General features: G+C 45.8%; 1 protein-coding gene across 1 annotated transcript in view; it reads right to left on the bottom strand.

Moving 5' to 3' along the window:
* Positions 1-543: 543 nt before the first annotated feature.
* RPIA (ribose 5-phosphate isomerase A) overlaps positions 544-23,221 on the bottom strand; it is a gene marked incomplete at its 5' end in the record, with an annotated part of 32,223 nt that continues 9,545 nt past the window's right edge. The window contains 6 exons of the mRNA XM_079720600.1: positions 544-1,319; positions 6,612-6,711; positions 8,337-8,478; positions 9,176-9,244; positions 10,481-10,545; positions 12,751-12,810. Coding sequence (XP_079576726.1) covers positions 1,225-1,319; positions 6,612-6,711; positions 8,337-8,478; positions 9,176-9,244; positions 10,481-10,545; positions 12,751-12,810 — 531 coding nt within the window. The 3' untranslated portion in view covers positions 544-1,224. The remainder of the gene's footprint in view (positions 1,320-6,611; positions 6,712-8,336; positions 8,479-9,175; positions 9,245-10,480; positions 10,546-12,750; positions 12,811-23,221) is intronic.

Raw genomic sequence — 23,221 nt, 5'->3', positions numbered from 1 at the left:
TCTGGACGGTTCACTGCTCGTCAGGCACACTGTGAAGATTACAGACCGGGACAATACAGAGAAAAGTCAGGTTACCCATTTTACTGCTTGTCAGCTTCCATGATCAAAAGTCTGACTGGTGTGAAACTTGGGGATAATTTGTGATTTTGTTCAGCTGTGTTATCCTCTATTAATAAAGAAAACGAATGTCTTATTTGACAGAGGTCTCTGGAATAAAACTGACATCAAGCTCTCTCAGAAATAAAGGTAATATTTGTCTACTCTTTGGCTCAAGATTTCTTGAGTGAATTCTACCCTTTATCAAAGATCCAATGTGAACTGGTGAGCAAAACTGATTCCTATCTTACTGCAAAACTGACAAAAATTCTATAGTAAAGACAAACAGTCAAAATGGCACCATACTGTTTTATTTCAACCTTCAAACAATATAAAGAGGTAACAACTTCTGATGCCGAACCATGCAAATAACAATAAAGGAACAAAAAAAATATTAACGACGAAAAGACAATCATTTAAAGGTGTTTCACAGCAGTGCTTTGGCAGTACGGCCAAGTACTTCCAGCCAATGGATTCCAACAAGCGGGGTCTAAATGAACCCCCTGTTCTCAGCAGAAGAGCCCCCATATTTCCCCCCTGGTGGTCTACACACTCTGAGTCACACACACCACACCCCTACACTCGCCGGACTTGTCATTCACATCTTACAACACGTAACTACACATTGTGCGTCTACACAACAAAAACTAAAAATAAAACAGTGTGGTAGAAAAGTAAACAAACTCCAGTGTTTCCAGTAAGGCATCAGGGAATCGCTGCTGGCCGGGCCCTTCATCTCACCAGTTTAAAGAAAAGTTTGATTTACACTTCTCAGCAAACCCAATATTCAGAGGCTTCACCATAACCAGCAGGCTCAAGTTAAAAGTTTAAAAGACAGTCCTCCTTTGTTTTGGTAAATGTTTCATATAAAACATGAAATCAAGTTCTACTTTATAAAAAAACAATGGAGTATTTTTAATAGTAAAAATATATATGTTTATACTTCTCTTTTTAAAAAGACATTTAATAACAATACTTCAGAAGACCAGATTTAACCCTCAACCCCACTCCCTGCCAAGTGTCCACCTGGCACAGATACATTAAGGCAAAGGCTCCTGGAGAGGCATGTCCGCCTCGGCGGCGGGCTGGGGACACAAGGGGAACACACTCCGCTCCTGCAGGGCCAGTTTAGAAAGGCTTCTCCCTCATGTTCACCGAGCCATCCTGCATCCCGAAGTAGACTCTCTCCGCCATGTTGATGAACAGGCCTGTGTCCACCACGCCTGCAGGACGAAGGATGGGAGGGAGCATTAAGTTTCAGGTTCCCGAGGCAAGAAGAAAACCAGGATCACAGGGCAGGGTCCGTAGGAGCAACTACCATGAACAGCACTGGACAAAGAAATGACAAGTCTAGGGCTTCCCTGGTGGCGCAGTGGTTGAGAGTCCGCCTGCCGATGCAGGGGACGCGGGTTCATGCCCCGGTCTGGGAAGATCCCACATGCCGCGGAGCGGCTGGGCCCGTGAGCCATGGCCGCTGAGCCTGTGCGTCCGGAGCCTGTGCTCCGCAACGGGAGAGGCCACAACAGAGAGAGGCCCGCGTACGGCAAAAAAAAAAAAAAAAAGAAAGAAATGACAAGTCTAAAGCCCTCCCTCCCTCATGACAATGAAAAGAGATTCTGATTACTTTTATTTCTACTTGCAATCCCTTCTCCCCTGCAATCTTGGCTTTCCCTCTATACTCAGATGTGCAAAGCTTTTCCTGGCCTTCGGGCCTCTGCTCACACTGTTGCCTTAGTCTGGACTGGTCATCTTTCCAGAGAGGCCCCCAGGACTACTCGAAGTACCCCCACTTCCAGTTATCCTCAATCACACTATCAGCCTTAAAAGTTTCTCCCACAAAGGGCTGGAACATACGTGCAATGCATATACCACACCAAAATATATAAACTCTCCAAATCAATAAGACGACAGACAACCTAGTAGAAAAATGGGCAGAAGACTTAAAGAGGGACTACCCTGGTGGCGCAGTGCTTAAGAATCCGCCTGCCAGTGCAGGGGACATGGGTTTGAGCCCTGGTCCGGGAAGATCCCACATGCCGCGGAGCAAAACTAATAAGCCCGAGCACCTAAGAGCCCACGCTCTGCAACAAGAGAAGCCCACGCACCACAATGAAAAGTAGCCCCCGCTCGCCGCAGCTTAGAGAAAGCCCGTGTGCAGCAACGAAGACCCAACGCAGCCAAAAATAAATAGAAAATTTATTTATTTATTTAAAAAAAAGACTTAAAGAGGTACTTCACAAAAAAGTTTATCCAAAATGGCCAAAAAACATAGAAAATGGTGCTCAAACTAGTCAAAAGAGAATGCAACTTAAAACAAGACACCACAACACACTCACCAGAATGAGTATAATGAAATTTGACTAGAATGCAAAGACACTCCCACACACTAACAGTAGGAGTAAACTGGCAAAACTACGTTGGAAGATGTTTGTCGGTACATCTTCTAAAGCTGAACATATTCATACCTGATGATCCAGCAATTCTACTCTTTGGTATATAAGGTATATATTAGGTATATATATGGCCCTCAAAAGACATGTATGAGAACGTTCACAGCAGCACTTTTACTAATAGCTAAAAACTAGAAACACCCAAATGCAAACTTTTTTTCACACACATAAATACGATGGTATACTATTCAGTAGTGAGAATTAACTACAACTGTAAGCAACCTTCACTGAAAATATTTACGTATATACACATACTATAGTGAGATAATACAGCAACTCCCCTATATGCAACCTTCAAGTTGCGAACTTTCAAAGATGTGAACGTGCGTTCGCATGTCCAATCACATAAGTTAGTTCACATGTCTGGCATACATTGCTACGTCCGTGTATCCTCTACAAGTGGTTGTGCTTTTGTGTACTTTACTGTACAGTACTGCATAGGGTACAGTAGTATACTAGCTTTGTTTCAAGCCCAGGATGTCTGGAAGCAAGTGTAAAAGCAGCAGTGATGTAGCTGGTACTACTGTACTTTTCAAGGTACCGTACTGTAAGATGTTTTCTTGATTTTTTGTTTGCTTTTTATGTATTATTTGTGTGAAAAGTATTATAAACCTATTACAGTACAGTACTATACAGCCGATTGTGTTAGTTGGGTACCTAGGCTAACTTTGTTGGACTTATGAACAAATCGGACTTACAAATGCGCTCTTGGAACAGAACTCGTCCATATGCAGGGGACTTAATATACTGTTCAACTATCGAAAAAAAAAGTTTGGGAATTCCCTGAGGTCCAATGGTTAGGACTCCAATCTCTCACTGCTGAGGGTGCAGGTTTGATCCCCGGTCAGGGAACTAAGATCCTGCATGCCACACAGCACAACCAAAAACAAATAAATAAAATTAAAATTTAAAATAAGTTTGATGGACCCAGTGTATAGGGGAAGCAGCACCTGCATACATTGTTGGCAGAAGGGTAAACTGGTGCCATCCATGGAGGGCAATTCTGCACCAATAGCAAAATCAGATACACTTTTTCTTTGATCTGGTAATTCCCTTCTGAAAAAAAAAACAAAAAACTGGAAACAAATATCTGCTAGTGGGGACCTGGTTAAATAAATTATGTGATAGCCACAAAATGGAATGCCATGCAATTATTTTTTTAAAAAAATGAGGAAGCTCTTTTGTGAACCATTACATAATAATCTTCAAGATGGGAAAAAGTAGGAAGCAAACCATGTGTCTAGTGTGCTGTCACTTACGTAAAAGGAGATGGGGTGGGGCTGATTTGCGTTTATGAAAGATCAACTCAAGAAGGACACACAACTTTGGCAGCACTGGCTGCCTCCAGACAGGGGGAGGGGCAAAGGGATAGAAGATAGAGACTTTTCACTGTTTACTTTTGCAATTTTGAACTACATATATTCAAAAGCATAAACAAAATTAAAATTTTTAAAGACAGCCCCCAATACATAAACAAATAAAATCATCTACCGGAAATAAAAAGCCATCAGGTAGAGAAAGGAGCTGCTGAAACAGAGGTCCCCAGCACCACGCTGGGCCACCACGACTGGGGCCTCCCAAAGACATGCCAAGTGGCCACTCAAGACCCATCCTTTTCAAAAATTCTGTAATACAAGGTGACAGCCTGATCCAAGAAAAAGCCAAACTGGCTCCAGAAAAGACTTCAAAGAAAGAGCAGAGATGCGTGGCAGCAGTCTAAGGTCTGATCTTAGAGCAACCTCTCTTCAGATTACTGAGATGCTAGGAGCGACTGACCCATTCCTACCCCCACCCTCCCAATTAGTGGAAAGGGCAGAGGTGGCTCAGTGTGAACATGGGGGCGAGAACCTCTGCTCTGCATGCAAACAATGGAACATCCAAGGGCGTGACCAGCCATGGACCAGGTTAACTGTCCTTCAAGTGTCCTCACATAAAGGAACGTACATGGGACAAGGGCAGGGTGACAGGATAGACAGGGAAACTTGCCCTCTTTTCCTCCCTTGATCATGGTCCAGCAGCAAGTATCTTAAGAGACCAAAGGGGAAGAGAAAAGAGAATGAGAAAGAGAACAAACCTCACTGATGATGATCCTGGTGGCACTGCACTAAATAATTTAACATCTAGCCTCTCTTTTTTCGTTTTCTTCATTTTAAGTTCCTAATGAAACTCTGAACTTCTCTAGGATGTAGCGTCTACTTACTAAGGTGGAGAGCGAAGCGTGGGAGAAATCTGCTCACCAAGGAGATCTCAGTGTCTCAATACACCAAGAAAGGTCTGAACAGGTGCAACAGAGCTACCTAGTGGACACTGCAAGAAATCCACCTACAGAGGAACAGCGCCAGCAAGGGTGAGCGGTTTCCTGTGCCGTCCCTGGGTTTGTCTGTATTCTCATTTGGGGCTAATTCTCCCATGTTACTAACAGTGACCTCTATGGCTTCTCTTCCTCCTGCCTTCTTGGCTCTTTAGTTCTTCCACTAAAAGGTTAACACCAAGTAAGGGAATAAGCATAATTCAACCCATCTTCTTTACATAGTAAATCTGGAAAAAGACTGTCAATGGAAGGCTAAAATAGTGGACTAAAGTAAGGTTGGAGAATTAGCTCTTTATTACAGGTCTATATATTTTTCATTTTATATATTTATATGTATTTCATTACCAAATAGCATGGGTAAATCGGAATGTAATCTAGCAACTTAATTAATGATGAAGACAGTATACTTCCTTCCTAGGGATGTACTCATTCAACAAATATTCCCATGTGTGCTGAGCACCATTTTGACTCATTTACTCCTCCCAACAATCCTATGAGGTAGGTACTAACAGCAGCCTCTTTTACAGAGGAAGAAACTGAGGCGCAGAGATTTAACTGACTGCACAAAGGTCATACTGATAGAACAGGCCTGGGTTTAGATCCTTACCCAGGATGTCCGCTCCAGAATCCACCCCTAGCCACTACAATCTACTAAACTGACTTCATCTGCCCCATTAGCTTGCTCTGGCCCAAGAATACTTCATGTCATGGAATATTCCCCGTTGGAATCTTAGTCGCTCGATATCGTAAGACTGATACTTCTCACATCTGCCTCCTCTTTTTAATCCCCTCGTACGAGCCCTCAGTACCACCTCTGGCCTGGACTCGTAACTCACCTCGACACTGCCCACCCAGCCTTCACCCAGGGCCCAGATCCCTGGCACGAGGTGGACTGGAGACACCCCACTGCTCCCAATGTCCATGTCACACAACCCCTTCCTGACCTGGCTCTCGACGAAGGAAGGGCTAAGAGTTCAGGGTCTAGAGGCAGACAACCCAGGCTCCCACCTCGGGGCTGCAGCCCTTGAGCAAATCACGTACCCTTCCTCGATCCGTGTCTTCCTCTGTAACTATCTCATGAAATTGGGGGATCAAACGAGACGCTTCTCAACACGTAGCACAGTGTCTGGATCATCTACACTGAGGCACAGGCCCAAAGTCACCTCTCCTGCGTGAACCTCCCCACGCTTCGCAGAAGCAGCAGCTCTAGACTCTTGGTATTGCACATTCCATCTTATTTGTAGGCACAGCTTCTAGGCAGCCCCCCACAGCTTTCCCCAGGTTCACGTCAACTCTCCCCGAGGCAGAGCCCACGTTCTATTGACAGGAGAACTCCCTGTAACACGTGTCACAGCACCCTGCCTGTGGCAGGAATCTAATGTGTGGGTGACCTGAGTCATTCTCCCCCAGAGAACATGCCAAAATCAAAGAGGCTGCAGTCAAGCTCCTGAAAGGAAAGGCTCTTCGCAGAGAGGGTGGGCTTATTTCAAGGCAGGCCCCATCTGACACCCCATCAGCTCCAGGCCTACCCCAACTGAATGGGTTGTGAAATGCCAACCGAGGAAGCTGCTAGGTGAGCAATAACTCTTCTCGGAAGGAAAAGGCAAAGGCGTGAAGTTAGGAATTCCAAACACAGCATGAAGGAAATTCGTTCCAACCAAGTCTTGCAAAGCCCACATCCATCCACAGCCAGAGGCAGGGGACAGCTACGAAGGGCATGGGCGCCTGTGCTCAGTGAACGCCAGGCCCATTACCTGGGATCATTTTGATAGTTGTGTTCACTTCACTCCATTTGTGGACCCGGTCAAACTTCCAGTCCAGGATAAAATTCCCATTATCCGTCACCACAGGACCCTAGAAGATAATGCCCCACACTTACAGAGGCCATGCAGATACAGGCAGGCAGAGGAGAGCAGGAGAATGGAGGTGATAACCAAAGACAAGTATCTTAATGAACCCGCTCCAACCGGTACCCCTGCCTCGTGCTTTCTAGGAGGCAGGAACTTGGGAGTCAGAACTGGAGTCTTGAAGCCATCCAGGCATAGATCTCACAGGAGCCATTAGCCTCTGTGAGCCTCAGATTCCTCAACGGCAAAAAAGGGATAATGAAACATACCTCATCAGGCAGCTGTGGGTAAGCCACATGGGTAAGCGTTAGCCACAGTGAGGGCTCACTGATTCTTAGCTATTATTAGAGTGAAAAACTACAGAACAGACTACCAACACGGCTCAACATTCCCACAGCTTTATGTTAAGAACCATCAGTAGGGGCTTCCCTGGTGGCGCAGTGGTTGAGCGTCCGCCTGCCGATGCAGGGGACACGGGTTTGTGCCCCGGTCTGGGAGGATCCCACATGCCGTGGAGCGGCTGGGCCCGTGAACCATGGCCGCTGAGCCTGCGCTTCACAACAGGAGGCCACAACAGTGAGAGGCCCGTGTACCGCAAAAAAAAAAAAAAAAAAAAAAAAGAACCATCAGTAATGCAACATAAGACAATGCTCCCCCAGGTGGGGCAGACCCATCCAAAAGACAGGGAGCAGAGATGGGTCCTGGGGTCATACAGGCTGGGGGTAGTTTTAGTTAAGTAATCCAGAATTCCACAACAGCTTTGGGCACTAGAAAGCGTTTAGGAGCATAAGTGTTGACAGAACACTACAGTCAAAGGCAAGGAAATGAGGACTCCTCTGCAAACTGGAGAAGGGGTGGGAGCCCAGTTCAGAACCCCATGAAGGCACAATGCTGGGCTCTGTGTGGAGGAACCCCAGCCATGAGAGAGCACCCCAACAATCTCCTCTTGGCTTTTCAGCCAGAGTCAGAGCTCTGTACAACCAGTATGATTAGGATTATGATTTTGTAAAAGTCACAAAAACACCAGGCAGAAAACACGTCAAAATAAAAGTTCATCAGGGTAGAGTTACAGATAATTTGCTTTCTCTTCTGTACGTTCCAAACTTTTTATATATAGTTCTGTGTGCAACTACAGTTATTTTTTGGAGTATTGCTGTTGCTTTTTTGTTTATTTAAGTGTAAGAAAATGGGGAGGAATTCACGTCTCCCAAGAAACTCTACTTCATTTAACCACAGAATGAGAAAAGAGGAGGAAAAATAAAATTACACCATGAAACCTGAATAACTTTCTGCCCCAGGTGGGCCTCCCAAAACCCATTTTTAGCAGCTGATAGTCAGAGATCCAGGCCTCAGGTACAAAGACCAGATAACCTAAGGAGCACAGATCCCGAGCGACAGAAAATACGCCCATCTGTACAGAGAATATGCACTGCATTAAGTATCGTCTTATCTACATGAGTTTGAATGTGGAAACTGATAAAGCCAGCGCTCTAAAAGTAAACCAATAGGCTGATTAAAAATAAATAAACAGAAGCCACCTGCCCAGCCTAGGCACAGACCTAATGGAAGCAGGAAGGAGGACACAGCCCTGAGAGCCTGGAATGCCTTCCAGAAACCTCCCTGGCCACTTACTGCCTTGCTGACAGCCATTCGAAGTTCAATCACACCCCCAAACTTCTGGGTCACAGCTCGGCTCACTGGGACGTAGGCCATCGGGATGACCTCGATGGGGATTCCCTTGTGCCACTGATCCCCAAGGTTCTTTGAATCTTTCCTGGAAAGAAAGTGTCAGAAAGTGCAACACATGTAAATAAGCTCAGTGGTACAGACACAGCAAATGCAGGCATGGGGGTAATAATGAGGTAAGAGGACAAGGGAAGCGAGAAGGGTCGCGTGCACGGGGCTTCAAATGCATTGGTTGTGTTTTACCGTTTAAGAAAAGCAGTAGCTTTTGTAAGTAAATATGACAAAAATGTTAAAACCTGGATATGGCTGACTTGTCATATACAGCTGTGAAGAACATAATCTTACAGCTGTCATTTTTTTTTTAATTAACATGCTCGCAGAAGTGCCTTCTATCAGACTCCCTGAAGGAGAATCTGAGAGCCTGGTCAAAGACTGTCCACAACACAAGTCACGTGTGACCCCAGAGGCTGCAGGGGTGCTGGGTCACTGCCCAGGGGCAGGGCTTGACCTGCTTCTTCTGAGGCTCCTTGCTAGGAGCGAGCGAGCGATAAGTAAGGACGCGCTCTGTTAATGAGGGTGACGGGCTGTTTGCCCTCCTTCCAGTGGACACGTGAAATAGCAGTGCCTAACTTCAGCACGAAAGCAGAGCATAATCCCCCACACACTGCCCTCCATCACAGACTGTTAGGAAAGCCCCTCCCTCCACCTGTTTCCTCCTCTGTAAAATGAAGCCTGGGGTCCGATCCACCTCCTCGGCAGACAGTTCAGAACACCGAACATCGTACCTGAAATCGGCAATCACGATGAAGCGACTGGCATTGCCAGCCACAATTTTCTCCTGGGTCAGGCAGCCTCTGGGGGATGAGGAAGAAGCAGCAAATGAACACAGGGGTAAGTAAGACAAAAACTGAATCTGGGAACTAAGGTCAGATACGGGAAGCCAAAATCCACTCAATTCTGGCACTTAAAGAGAAATTTCATTTTCAATTCTTAAAGGAACACCCCCCCCAACTCCATCACACTGTGCAACGGACTGACTTGTGTCTCCCTGCCCCTCCCCCGAAATTCAACTGTTCAAGCCCTAACCCCCAATGTGACTATACTTGGAAGATGGGGTCTCTAAGGAAGTAATTATGGTTCAATGAGATCGTTTAAGTGTGGCCCTGGTCTGATAGGACGGATATCCTTTTAAGAAGACCCCAGAAAGCTCTCTTACTCTCTCTCCCTCCGCCACAGGAGGCTGCACTGAGAAGGCCGCCATCTGCAAGCCCAGGGCTTCCAGAACTGTGAGAAATAAATTTTTCCATTTAAGTCGCTAAGTCTAAGGTTTTTGTTATGGCAGCCCAAGCTAAGACAGGCTGTTTCCAGTAAATGGACTACGGAAACACAGCCTGTGTCTGGGAGAAATGGTTCCCAGTCAGGCAGCGGGCATAATCCCATCTAAGATGCATCTGCCAGGAAGCACTGTGCCTGGGGAGAAGCCATCTGAGCGTGGCATGAGGCGGAGGTTCTGCAACTTGCGAAGTAAGGACAAGCTCTGAACAACCTGCCCTGTCTGCAATTTGACAGCCAGGGTTATAAAGTGGAGAGAGGACAGTGAGATTTTAAGCAAATTTTGTGTCACTCCATAGTCTGCTTCATTATAAGAACCAGGAGACCAGGACTTCACCTCCTTCAACTCACCACTTCCTAACCCCCCAAAATCAACACCTAAGAAACACCCAATAAATGTTTTCCAAATGAATGAATACATGCATCACTAACTGCTCAGAGCCCACAGACCTAGTAATCTAGTCCTGGTAATATGTTTGCTTTAGCCTGTACAGTTTTTAAAGCTGGAATCAGTAGAAGGCAGCAAAGAGAACCCTTCAAGATGAATAATTTCATTGAAGAGGCCCAGGTTCCTGTCACCAGATTGCTACTAACAACCAGAAATGCCAGGCTGGTTCTACAGCCTTATGCTATCCACATCCGAGTAGAAAGACTAACTCATGTACATCGCAGCGGCAATGTGTTTATTCTGTATTCCACTCTGCTTTGCTAAGGATTAACTGGCAGATACTCTGCAAAAAAATCCCCACAACACTCACCCACCACCCTTGATGAGATTGAGATCAGCATCTACTTCATCAGCGCCATCGATGGCAACGTCAATCTGTGTTGAGGGTAAGGAAAGATATAAAAACCACTAAGCTTGAACATGCCATAGCGCATCAGGTGCCAGCAGCCCTATTAGCCAGGCACAGTTTTTCCTATTTAGCCAGTCAGGAAACTGAGGCTCTGAGAGGTTAAGCTATTCCACTAAGGTCACCAGGAAACAAATAGGGGAACCACACCTGGGTCCAACTCTTATCCACCACTTTACACTCCCTTTACTCATTGATGGGTTTCTCTGTGGATGAGGTGGAATTATGGAGAGCGTGCAATCTCAACGTGAGTGACTTCGCCTCCAAGTACAGAAGGAGGTATACAGTATACCTGTGAGATTAAAATTTCATTGGGGGTGGGCATTAATGGAGAAAAGGCTGAGGAACACTGATCCAGAAGTTTCCGTACTAATGTGGCAAAAATACTGGCATGCTGACACACATCTGATGCACTACAGAACTGGAAACTTTCTGAGGTACCCCCGCTATGACCCACCAAAGCACCTGTCTGGGCTTGCCCACTCCCCTTTACAGGAAGCTCCACTGCCAGGCCCAAAAGCAGTCAAGGAGGGAATAGGTTCATTCATGTTTCAAAATTTGAAATCAAGAAAGAGAAGTACTTCTCGTCACTCCCGGTACTCTGCAGAGACAACGTGGGAGCCCCAAGTATGGTTTCTAAAAGAGCAGTATAAAACCTCAGGGTGCAAATCCAGTTCAAGCTGCAGTTGGCAGCTGCGTGGCACAGGGCCTGCAAAGCTTCCACGCGGCGTCCTCCTCGCTTCCACCCTTCCACAGGATGGAGGTGCAGCCTGCGATGCTCCTCCCCACTCTGCACCATGGCAGCTCTCTGGGGCCTGGAAGGCGGCAACCTTTTCTGTCTGGGTTTCACACCCACCTTCAGCCCAAGCCACTCCCCCCACAGCGCTGAACAGCTGATTCCTCCTGTGCCCTGGCTTTACCCACTGATATCTCCGAACAAACCCTTCCCATGGTACTTACTAACCCATCTGTGGCCCACATGTCCCATGACACAGTGGATTAGTAGACCACCATCCAGTCTGTCTTCAAGCTGCCGGAATCCCACCTCACTCTTCCAATCCAGCCTTGCCCTCTCCTTCTCCCTCTCCCCTCCCCCTGCTGTGCCATTCCACTCACTCGGTCCTAGACACCCCAGCCAGTCTCAGCACTGCACACATGCCAGCCTGGGACCGCTCCCATGGTTCCCATCTACCCCTCTCTGGAATGTTCTCTCCTGCCCTTGCCACCTAGCCTTCACAGCTCTGCTCAAACTTTACCTCTTCCCACAACACCCTTCTAAGCAGCATCCTCTAGAGCCAGAAGCACCTGGATTCACTTTCAGGCTCTGCCACTTACAAACAGCATGGCCTTAGGCAAATGCCTTGCCCTCTCTGTGCCTTTCTCATATCTGTAAAATGAGATAATAATGGTACCCACCCTCAAGACTACGGGAGCTTAGATTAGATACAGTTGACCCTTGAATAACATGGGTTGGAACTACACAGGTCCACTTATACAGATTTTTTTCCACTAAATACGTACTACAGTACGTGACCCACGGTTGGTTGAATCCACAGATGCTGAAGCGCAGATACAGAGGGCCAACTACGGGACTTGAGCATCTGTGGATTCTGGTACTCGCAGTGGGTCCTGGAGCCATTGCCCCGTAGATACCCAGGGACGACTGTGGTTTAATACAAGCCCGGCACTTAGCATGGTAACTGGCACACAGTCAGGGCTCAGTAAACGCCAGCTGTGAGCATGCTGCTCACTCTCATTAACTTCAGTCTCCTCCAGATTGCCTGTGTGTTTAATCACCTTTACCACACAACTGCATTTTAATCTGTTTTCAAAGACCCATGGCTGCCTCAGATGATACTTCTTCTCTCCACTTGGCGATAAGTTCTGAGGGCTGCCCTGCTCGTATATATACACATCTGTGTGAGGGCTGCAGGAAGCCCTGGGTCCCTGAGCCCTCTCGGTGAAACCACAGGGAATGTCCTCTAAATTAACAAGCTCTTCTCTTCTGACCTCAGCCAGGGTTAATATTCAAAGTCCTAGGAGAAAAGCTAGTATGACTAACTGACTTTTCTCCTAGACTCAACAAGATATCCAGAGCCCATGAACAAGTGACAGCTATTTTTTTTAAAAAAAAGAAAGGAGACCAAAATACCCAGCAGCCTCTCTCTACTTACCTCTGGGTGTCGGTCCAGGTCACTGAGAGTTAAGCCATACTGCAGGATGAGCTGACGGGCCTGTGGAGGACAGGAGAAAGCACACATAATCATTAACTCTTAGTGACAGCGAGAATCCCCAGAATCCTCTTGGATTTAAGTGTCAGACACTGAGACCCACCAAGGCTTCCTCTCAAATCCAACCTGGTCCACCACGAGGTAGGAGATCTAGCCCCATGAACAGCAAAAGTTAATTCATTCCAGAAGCTGGAGGAAGGTAAACAGCACATCGTGAACACTGCTCCAGTGCTAGGCTAAGAGTTCCTCCTCAGTGACCTGTTACTTAAGATAACATCATGGGGGACTTCCCTGGTGGCGCAGTGGTTAAGAATCCACCTGCCAATGCAGGGGACAAGGGTTCGAGCCCTGGTCTGGGAAGATCCCACATGCCACGGAGCAACTAAGCCCGTGCGCCACAACTACTGAGCCCACGTGCCACAACTACTGAGCCCATGCACCACAACTACTGAAGCCCGTGCGCCTAGAGCCCATGCTCCACAACAAGAGAAGCCACCACAATGAGAAGCCTGCACACCGCAACAGAGTAGCCCCCGCTCGCCATGAGAGAAAGCCTGTGCGCAGCAGTGAAGACCCAACGCAGCCATAAATAAATAAATAAGTAAATAAATAAATAAAGGTAGCGTCATGGCCTCCCAAAGCCTCTGGTAATACAGTACCAGTAGTTCCCTCCCCACCACCACCCCCTCCCCACCACCACCCCCCTCCCCCCTCCACGGCCATTCAAGGTTTCACTTTTCACGGTTTCAGTTACCCAGGGGCAAGCCTGATCCAAAAACATTAAATGGAACATTCCAGAAACAATTCACAACTTTTAAACTGCACACCATTTTGAGTAGCACGATGAAATCTCTCCTCATCTACTCTGTCCAGCCCTCATCCCTTTGTCCAGCGTACCCTGCTTATTTGTGATTTAAAAGCCATCTCAGTTATCAGATTGACCATCACAGTACCACAGTGCTTGTGTATCAAGTAACCCTTACTTTACCTAATACAGGCATACCTCGTTTTATTGTGCTTCACTTTACTGCACTTTGCAGGTACTGCATTTGTTACAAGTTGAAGGCTGTGGCAACCCTGACTCCAAGGAGTCTAGGGGTACAACTTCTCCAATAGCATTTGCTCACTTTGTGTCTGTGTCACATTTTGGTAATTCTAGCAATATTTCAAACTTTTTCATTATTGTTATTATATTTGTTACTATGATCTGTGATCAATGATCTTTGATGTTACTACTGTAATTGTTTTGGCATTTTTAGCAATAAAGTCTATTTATTTATTTATTTATTCGTTCATTTATTTATTTATAGCTGCGTTGGGTCTTCACTGCTGTGCGCGGGCTTTCTTAGTCGCAGAGAATGGGGGCTACTCTTCGTTGTGGTGCATGGGCTTCTCATTGCGGTGGTTTCTCTTGTTGCGAAGCACAGGCTCTAGGCGCGCAGGCTTCAGTAGTTGTGGCACGCAGGCTCAGTAGTTGTGGCGCACGGGCCCAGCTGCTCCATGGCATGTGGGATCTTCCCGGACCAGGGCTCGCACTTTTGTCCCCTGCATTGGCAGGTGGATTCCTAACCACTGTGCCACCAGGGAAGTCCCTAGCAATAAAGTATTTTTTAATTAAGGTATGTACATTGCTTTTTTAGACATAATACTATCACACATTTACTAGACTATGATGCAGTATAAACATAACTTGTATATGCACTGGGAAACCAAAAAATTCATGTGACTCGCTTTATATCATACTCACTTTATTATGGTGGAATGGAACCAAACCTGCAATATCTCCAAGGTAATGGTCCCAAAGCGCAATAGTGATGCTGGCAATTCAGATATGCCAAAGACAAGCCATAAGGTGCTTTAAGTGAAAAAGTGAAAGTCCTCAATTTAGTAAGTTAAGAAAAAAAAGTTATATGCTGAGGCTGCTAAGATCTATGGTAAGAATGAATTTTCCATCCATGAAGTTAAAGAAGGAAAAAGAAATCTGTGCTAATTTTGCTGTTGCATCTCAAACTGCAAAAGTTACAAGACTACAGTGCATAAGTGCCTAGTTAAGATGGAAAAGGCATTAAATTTGTACAGTAGGATATTTTGAGAGAAAGAAAAAACCATATTCATGTAACTTTTATTATGGTGTATTGTTATAATTGTCCTATGTTATTATTTGTTGTTGTTAATCTCTTACTGTGCCTAATTTATCAACTAAACTTTATCATAGGTATGGCTGTATAGGAAAAAACACAGTGTATACAGGGTTCAGTACTATCTGTGGTTTCAGGCATCCACTGGGGGTCTTGGAACATATTCCCCCTGGAAAAGGGGGAACTAACAGTTTTTAAAATTTCCTAAACTAAGAGCCAAATCTACAAAATATTAGAAATGTCTCTAAAAAAAATCTAACAGTATGAAAAAAGACTGTGGAAGATCACTACAAATTGATACAGTGATTTCCAGGCTACACTGCTGAATAAAAATAAGCAAAAGAATACATACACTCAGAAGACTATGTAAAGGCAGGACCTCCAGAATGGCTAGGTGAGAGCACCTGAGAGCACCAGACTGGGAAAGATTTAGGATGTTGGTAGGAAAAGTCAGCACCACCGACTCTACGGACATGCGTTTCACAGAGGCTGCCTGAAGGGGAGGGTTACCACCACCACAGGGCCCAGAGCAGAATTTGTCGCTGGAATAAATGAACCTTTGAGTCTGACCACTCAAGTTCAAGTGATAAGGATCCGTGCTCGTGTCACTGCTTACAATACGCAGAGGAACTAAAGGATGGAAAACTTCTTTTCAAAAGCCATGTCTTGAAAATATTTTCTGCTTCAAGTCAAAAGCACCTGAAATGTAGGATCTGAAGGTCTCGGTTCTAATCTTAAATGAACCAGCCACATGACCCCTGGCAAGTTTTCTCATCTATAAAAAGATGCAGATGCATAATGACCAATGTCAATCTTCAAATCCAAAATCCTAAGACTCTTTAACAGTAAAATACAAAGACCCTGGAATTTGCAATATATGGGACCTATTTGGATCCTGAATCAAACAAACTGTAAAAAAAGGATAAGACAACAGGGGAAATTTGAATCCTGGATTTTTATTTGATCCTATTAAAGGTTATCGTTTGATTTTTTTTAGTATTGTTGAGATGTTTAAAAGTCTCCCTACTTTTCAGAGAGACATAATAAAATACATACAATGAAATCATACTGTGCCTGGGATTTGTTTCAAAATAACAAAGGTGAAAGAGAATGAGATACAGATGAAACAAAACTGGCCATGAATTGATAATTGTGGAAACTGGGTGATGGGTACGTGGAAGTTCATTACATTATTCTTTATCCTTTTTGAAGTTTGAAATTTTCCACAATAAAAAGCTAAAATAAAATGCTGACTGAAAAAAGTTCAAAAGAAAAAAACCCATGATTTTGCTCCTATTAAAGAGAAATATATAATGAAGGGAGAAAGCAACCATAAAAATGGTATTTCTGGATTATTTCTCAGTTCCTAGGTTTCTCCAAACGTAACATTGGAGAAACCATACTAATTCCAGATCCTAAGGCTATAAAAACATTTGGAACGTCTGGAAGATGAACCCCCAAAGTCCCCCACGCCTCTTGGTATTCGTGCCTTTGGGGAATCCCTGCCCACAACGTCCCAAGGCTGTTCTGTGTTACCAGTGGCACACAGCAGAGGCAATAGCAAGACACTTCTGTGATAAAGAAGGGGGGGCCGTGCTCCCACAAGATCCTTCCCTCCCTCCCTCCTTCCCTCTCACCCTCACTCTCTTATCACACACACTGGGGGAAACCAGCTGCCAAGTCCTGAAGACATGGAGACAGCCCTGGGGACAGGCCCCTACCCCACAGGCTGTGAAGAATTAAGGCCCAGAACACCCACAAGATGGAGCTGGAAGCAGATCCTTCAAGCACAGCTGAGACGCCTCCAGCCCTGGCCAAGACCTTAACTGCAACCTCCCCAGAGACCCGAGGCCAGAGGCCCCCCAGGTAACCACTCCAGATTCCTGCCCCTTGGAAACTAGGAGCTAATAAATGTTTGTTTTAAACTGCTAAGTTTGGGGGTAATTTGTTCCAGCAAAGATATCTAATACAGATGGTGTTGGAATAATGCTATGAACTGCATAAAGTTCGGTGTGATACTCTATCCTGCAAATAAAACTGTGTTATATACTACGGTTCCTGTTAATTTTATGTACTACTTTAGAAACAATACTAAACTGCATTCAAACGTATTACGTGAACACTGGGCATCAGGAAACTGCTCTATCATGATTCCTATAGGGAAAAATCCTGTATAAATATATCATCTTAATTTAACATTTAAGTTCTAAGACTGCCTGCACCACTTGCCAGTGTTACTTTTTCACGAGGATGTCCTGTCTTTCCATCTAGATTGTAACCAGAGAGCACATTTCACATACACTTTTCACCCTATAGCAGTTAGGGTCAGTTAGGCCAATAGTTGAGTGAATAATTAATTATTTTGAGTTCAGTCAAGTTACCTAGTGCAAACTCCTGTTTTAAGAAAGAAATGGATGCCCAGAGAGGTCTCAGTGTTAAGTTAGGGACAAGGCAAGGACCAGAAATACAGTCTCCTGCTCTCCTGCCCTGTCTAGGGACTTGGAAGGAAATCAGAAGATAAGGCAAACAAAGGGAATGTAGAAGAAAAAGGAAAGGAGAGGACGACCTCTGCTTATAAATGGAATTGAAGTCATCTCACATAATAATACTATGCTATTCATAACGTTTTTAACAATACAATTTTTTTTTTTTTTTGCGTTACGCGGGCCTCTCTCTGTTGTGGCCTCTCCCGTTGCGGAGCACAGGCTCCGGACACGCAGGCTCAGCAGCCATGGCTCACAGGTCCAGCCGCTTCACGGCATGTGGGATCAGGGCACGAACCCGTGTCCCCTGAATCGGCAGGCGGACTCTCTACCACTGCGCCATGAGGGAAGCCCTAACAATACAATTTTAAAAGGAGCTCTTTGGCATTCCCTCCTCTACCTGAAATACCCTGCCTCCTCCCAAACTCCAGCCCCTCACACCCGGCTTTCCAGGAAGCCCCCAATCCCCTGTGCGAGGAGTGGGCTCTCCCTCCTCCAAAAGGCACGTTACCTCTACTTCTGCTCTACCATATATTTGTAAAAAATGACACATAAATGTAGCATTTATTCATCCAACAGGCAGAGTGCCTGCTAAGAGCCGGGCACCACGCTGGGCACGAGCAATGCTGAAAAGCACCCGCCGTGCACAAGGAGCCTCACACCCCTTTAAAAAGATAACCCCTCGGCGATCACCATGCTGACTGAAATGTGCCTCTTCACCACCACCACCAGCTGCCTGTCTCAATACCTGTCCAGAGTCCGCACATGAAAGGCGCCCAGCAGATACGTGTGTCTATGTTAATGTGGCTGGGAGGCCACCCCAACCTCCACAAGCCCCGTGTCCTCCCAGACGATAAGCAGTAACGTAAGGACAGGATCTGTTCTCCCTTTAAATCGTCTGTATCCCCCCCTTCACAATGTGGAGGACCCTGTGCAATGACCTCAAAGAGCCCACTGGGGTGGGACCCTTCAGTCCTGCTTCCATCAGCAGGTCCTCCAACTCTCCCTTCTCCCCATCTTTGACCGGACTCCCCACAAGACCCCTGCGAATGGCTCTGCACACAGAGAGAAGGCATCATCACAGGTGGCATGAGCATCCTCCTCCCTGAGTGTTATGGGTTATACTGTGCTCCCCTAAAAAAAGGTACGTTGGAGTCCTAACTCCTAGTAAGTCTCACTGTGACCTTATTTTGAGATGGGACCTTTACAGAGGTAATCAAGTCAGAATGTCATGAGGGTGAGCCCTAATCCAATAGGACTGGTGTCCTTAGAAGGGCAATTTGTACACACAGACAGAGGCACTCCGGGAGAACGCCATGCGAACAAGAAGGCAGAGAGCAAGGATATGTGCCTACAAGCCAAGCAATGCCAAAGATTGCCAGCAAACCACCAGAAGCTAGGAGAAAGACGAAACAGATTCTCCTTCACAGTCTCTAAAGCAATCAACATCTAGAAATGAGAGGCAATAAATTTGTTTTTTAAGCGCTCAATTTGTGGTTCCTTGTTATGGCAGCCCTGGGAAACGAATCCACTGAATTCAACACTACAGCCCTACTGTGGAGATATGGACCCATCACTGGCTCAGCCGGTACTAATGCAGACACAGCTGCTCAACTGAGATCAGTACCTGCTAGACACCAGACACTCCAGGCTCACAAGCTAAGGGGCTCCTGAGGGTGTAGAGAAAACAGCTGTCTCTTCCAGCTCTTAAAAGTGCAGGGAGCAGGAAAGCTAATGATTAGCTTGTACTTTTGAAACAAAAGACAGGAAGCAATGCCTTCTCATTGCAGTCCCACAGCTGGTGCCCCCAAATGCCTCGTGTGATCAAGGACAGTAGCATGTGGCAGGCTTGCAGTCCTGTTTTTCATCAATTTCACAATACCTGAAAACGCTGCATTTCCCCTTCTATCAACTAACAGAGGTAGACAGACTGAAGGCCAGCATGGACAAACACCGTTTTTTTGCCTAGACCAGATCTGGCTTTTTTTTTTTTTTTTTTTTCGGTACGCGGGCCTCTCACTGTTGTGATCTCTCCCGTTGTGGAGCACAGGCTCCGGACGCGCAGGCTCAGCGGCCAGAGCTCATGGGCCCAGCCGCTCCGCGGCATGTGGGATCTTCCCGGACCAGGGCACGAACCCCTGCATCGGCAGGTGGACCCTCAACCACTGCGCCACCAGGGAAGCCCCAGATCTGGCTTTTAAATCCTTTTTTTAAAATCTTCCTCTCCCAAAAGCTTTTAACTTTAAAGGGAAAATCTACAAACATCCTTTAAACACTTATGGGTTTACTTGTTTAAAAGGCAGAATATGAAATACCTTGATTGCCTTTCTATCATTTCAGGAAGATTGCAGCCGACTAAACTTAACACAAAATAAGTTTGGGTTTGATGGGGGGGAACAAAACAGTAACTCTGAACAAGTGAATTTTTTAACGTCCTGCGAACTGTGAATGACTCCTCTACCTGATCAGCTGGAATTGGCCAGCATTTTCCAGTCTGGGTACATGGGTATTACTAACCACCACAACATATAGGTGGGCTGGGAGGACGCTGTCTTAAAAACACAGATCAAACTTCCAATTAAAGATAGCAATTGGGGCTTCCCTGGTGGCCCAGTGGTTGAGAGTCCACCTGCCGATGCAGGGGACGCGGGTTCGTGCCCCGGTCCGGGAAGATCCCACATGCCGCGGAGCGGCTGGGCCCGTGAGCCATGGCCGCTGAGCCTGTGTGTCCGGAGCCTGTGCTCCGCAATGGGAGAGGCCACAACAGTGAGAGGCCCGCGTACCGCAAAAAAAAAAAAAGATAGCAATTGAACACCTGTATTTAGCTCAGCTCTTTCCCTAAACCTCTCTAAATCTATAATACAATAAAGGAATTTTTCTCAATGGCATAAACCAAAAAGAGGAAAAAACACCAACCAACTTCTAAAAGCTAGATCACTGATGGACAATGGTAAATGGCAGAAATGAGAAAGAGAAATCCTAAGCCAGTATCCTAAACCAGTACTGGAAAAAGCTAAGAAGCGACCAAATAAAGGGCACAGAACCTCCCAAAAGGTTCAAGGACTCAGCAGCCCTGTGAAGTTCAGAAAACAGACAACAACGGTGGGAGTGAAAAAGGCAAGACTGGTTAAAAGCCTATTGGAGAAGCTGTTATAGCTCCTCATCTTTCTCCACTACTCCCAAAGCAGCATGTTTGTTCTCTGGAGGTCAAACAGCAGGTCTCAGGACTGGGCTGCCAGGCACAGCTGAAGATGGGGGTACTACATCAGCAAGCTTTTGCTGTGTAGCAGCTACCCCAAGACTCAGAGGCTTAAAAGAGCCTCTCATCCTCCAGAAGAGTAGCCGAGGCCTGTTCACATGGCCGCAGAATGGTTTCAGCAGCAAAAGGGCCAAGCCACAGACCAAAAGCACTCACTGTTCAAGCCACTGATGGCCTGCCATTTGGTCACATCCCATTGGCAAAACACGTCACACGATCAGGCCCAGAGTCAAAGAAATACTGCAAAATGTAGCAGGCACCTTTTTCCCCATCTACCACAGGCACTACACTGAAAACGGGGGTTATGTCCCAAATAATGACAGACGTCTTCTAGCCCTCTTCTCTTACTTGGCTCCCAGGACACAGGCAGCCATGCACACCCCTCCTAAAAGGGCACTGGGCAGTCTTCTCTGGGAAACCTGACCAGCCAGAGGGAAAAAAAAAAATGATCTGACACTAGGAGTTCCCCAATGATCTGTCTGCCAGGAGTGCTCTTGGCAGACAAGCCGAGAGCAAGGACCACCCTCACCCCGAGAGCTGGTTTCCAGTCAGCTTCTTAGTCCACTAGTCTTCAAAATGAGCTGGAATTTTTAAAAAAAGAACAAAGCATTCTAACAATATTTGACTGTGTTGGTTGTTACATGACTATGTCAAAACTCAGAATTATACGCTAAAAAGAGTAAATTTGGGGGCTTCCCTAGTGGCGCAGTGGTTAAGAATCTGCCTGCCAATGTAGGGGATACAGGTTCGAGCCCTGGTCCGGGAAGATCCCACATGCCGCGGAGCAACTAAGCCCATATGCCACAACTACTGAGCCTGCGCTCTAGAGCCCACGTGCCACAACTACTGAAGCCTGTGCGCCTAGAGCCTGCGCTCTGCAACAAGAGAAGCCACTGCAATGAGAAGCCTGTGCACCACAACGAAGAGTAGCCCCTGCTCACAGCAAATAGAGAAAGCCCGCACGCAGCAACAACGCCTCAACTCAGCCATATTTAAATAAATAAATAAATAAATTTTTATAGATATTTAAAAAAGAGTAAATTTTATATGTAAATTATACCTCCAACAAACTGTAAAAAAAAAAAAAAACAACTTTGAGAAAAGAGATATAGGAGAAGAAATCCTAAAACAAAAGCAAAAGTATTAACATCCTCAGGGAGCTAAGAGAAGAAATTGAAAAAAACTGCACCCATAAAACAAAAACAAACAAACAAAAAAACTTTTCAGAGAACAATAAAAAAAAAGAGCTCTTTGAAATTAAATACATGAGAGCAAAGAAAGCTCAACAGAAGGGTTAGAAGAAGGTAAAGCTGAGAAGACAAAAGGACAAAACAGGCCACTAGCACCAAAGACATAACAAGTACCCTAAAAGGAAAGACCAGAGCCAGAGAAAACAGAGAAAAGAAAATTAAAGGAATAATAGGGGGAAAAAATCCCCAAAACTGAAGAGTGTGAATTTGTAGAATGACATGTCCCAGCATAGTGGACAAAAATAAACCCACACCTAGACACAGCACGGTGAAATTTCAGAACACTGTAGACAAAGGAAAGATAATATAAGGGTGTAAGAGTTCAGAGAGAATGAAAAATAGGTTTTATACAAAGGATCAAGAATCAGAATGGCAGCAAGCTCCTCAACAGCAAATTGAAAGCCAGAAGAGGGAATTCCCTGGCGGTCCAATGGTTAGAGCTCCATGCTTCCACTGCAGGGGGCACAGGTTCCATCCCTGGTCGGGGAACTAAGATCCTGCAGGCTGTGCAGTGCGGCCAAAAAAAGAAAAAAAGAAAAAAAAGCCAGAAGATACAACAGAGTACCAAGAAGTGATTTAGCACAGAATTCTCTACCCAGGGGACTTCCCTGGTGGCACAGTGGTTAAGACTCCGCGCTCCCAATTCAGGGGGCCCAGGTTCAATCCCTGCTCAGGGAACTAGATCCCACAAGCGTGCCACAACTAAGAGTTCGCATGCCACAACTAAGGAGTGGGCGAGCCACAACTAAGGAGCCCGCCTGCCGCCACAACTAAGACCTGGCGCAACCAGATAAATAAATAATTACATATTTTTTAAAAAATAATTCTCTATCCAAATAACTGACTTCCAGAGGGGCTAAAGACATTTTCAGACATCCAAAGTGCTGACAAGTTTGCATCCCGTGCACTTGGGTAGCTACCTAAAGGACGTGATTCACCAAAACTGAAGGAAACAAAACCAAAGGGTATGGGGGAGTAGTGAGGAGGAACAGGATGATCCAAAAGAGGAGACAGAAAAGGAAAGTTCCTGACCGCAAAGGGAGATCCCAAGACAACAGCCAAGAGCAGCTGCTACCAACCAGATACCAAGAAGATGAAGCTGATGGGAGTAGAATATCCACTGGGCCAGAATGAGGTGAGATTTTCCATCCAGGTTAAGAGTTTGGGGTTGAATTAGTAAGGAGTCCGCAGACAACCAAGGAAATGGAAAAAACAAAGGCATCATTTACTTAACTTTCAGGAAAACAAAATAATGAGCAGGTAAGGAAGCGTAATCATAGCTGA

This window comes from Hyperoodon ampullatus, assembly GCF_949752795.1.
Source record: "Hyperoodon ampullatus genome assembly, chromosome: 15".
Classification (NCBI taxonomy): Eukaryota; Metazoa; Chordata; class Mammalia; order Artiodactyla; family Ziphiidae; genus Hyperoodon; species Hyperoodon ampullatus.
Note: the sequence above shows the minus strand (reverse complement) of the source record. Positions and strands in the feature narration are given on the sequence as shown.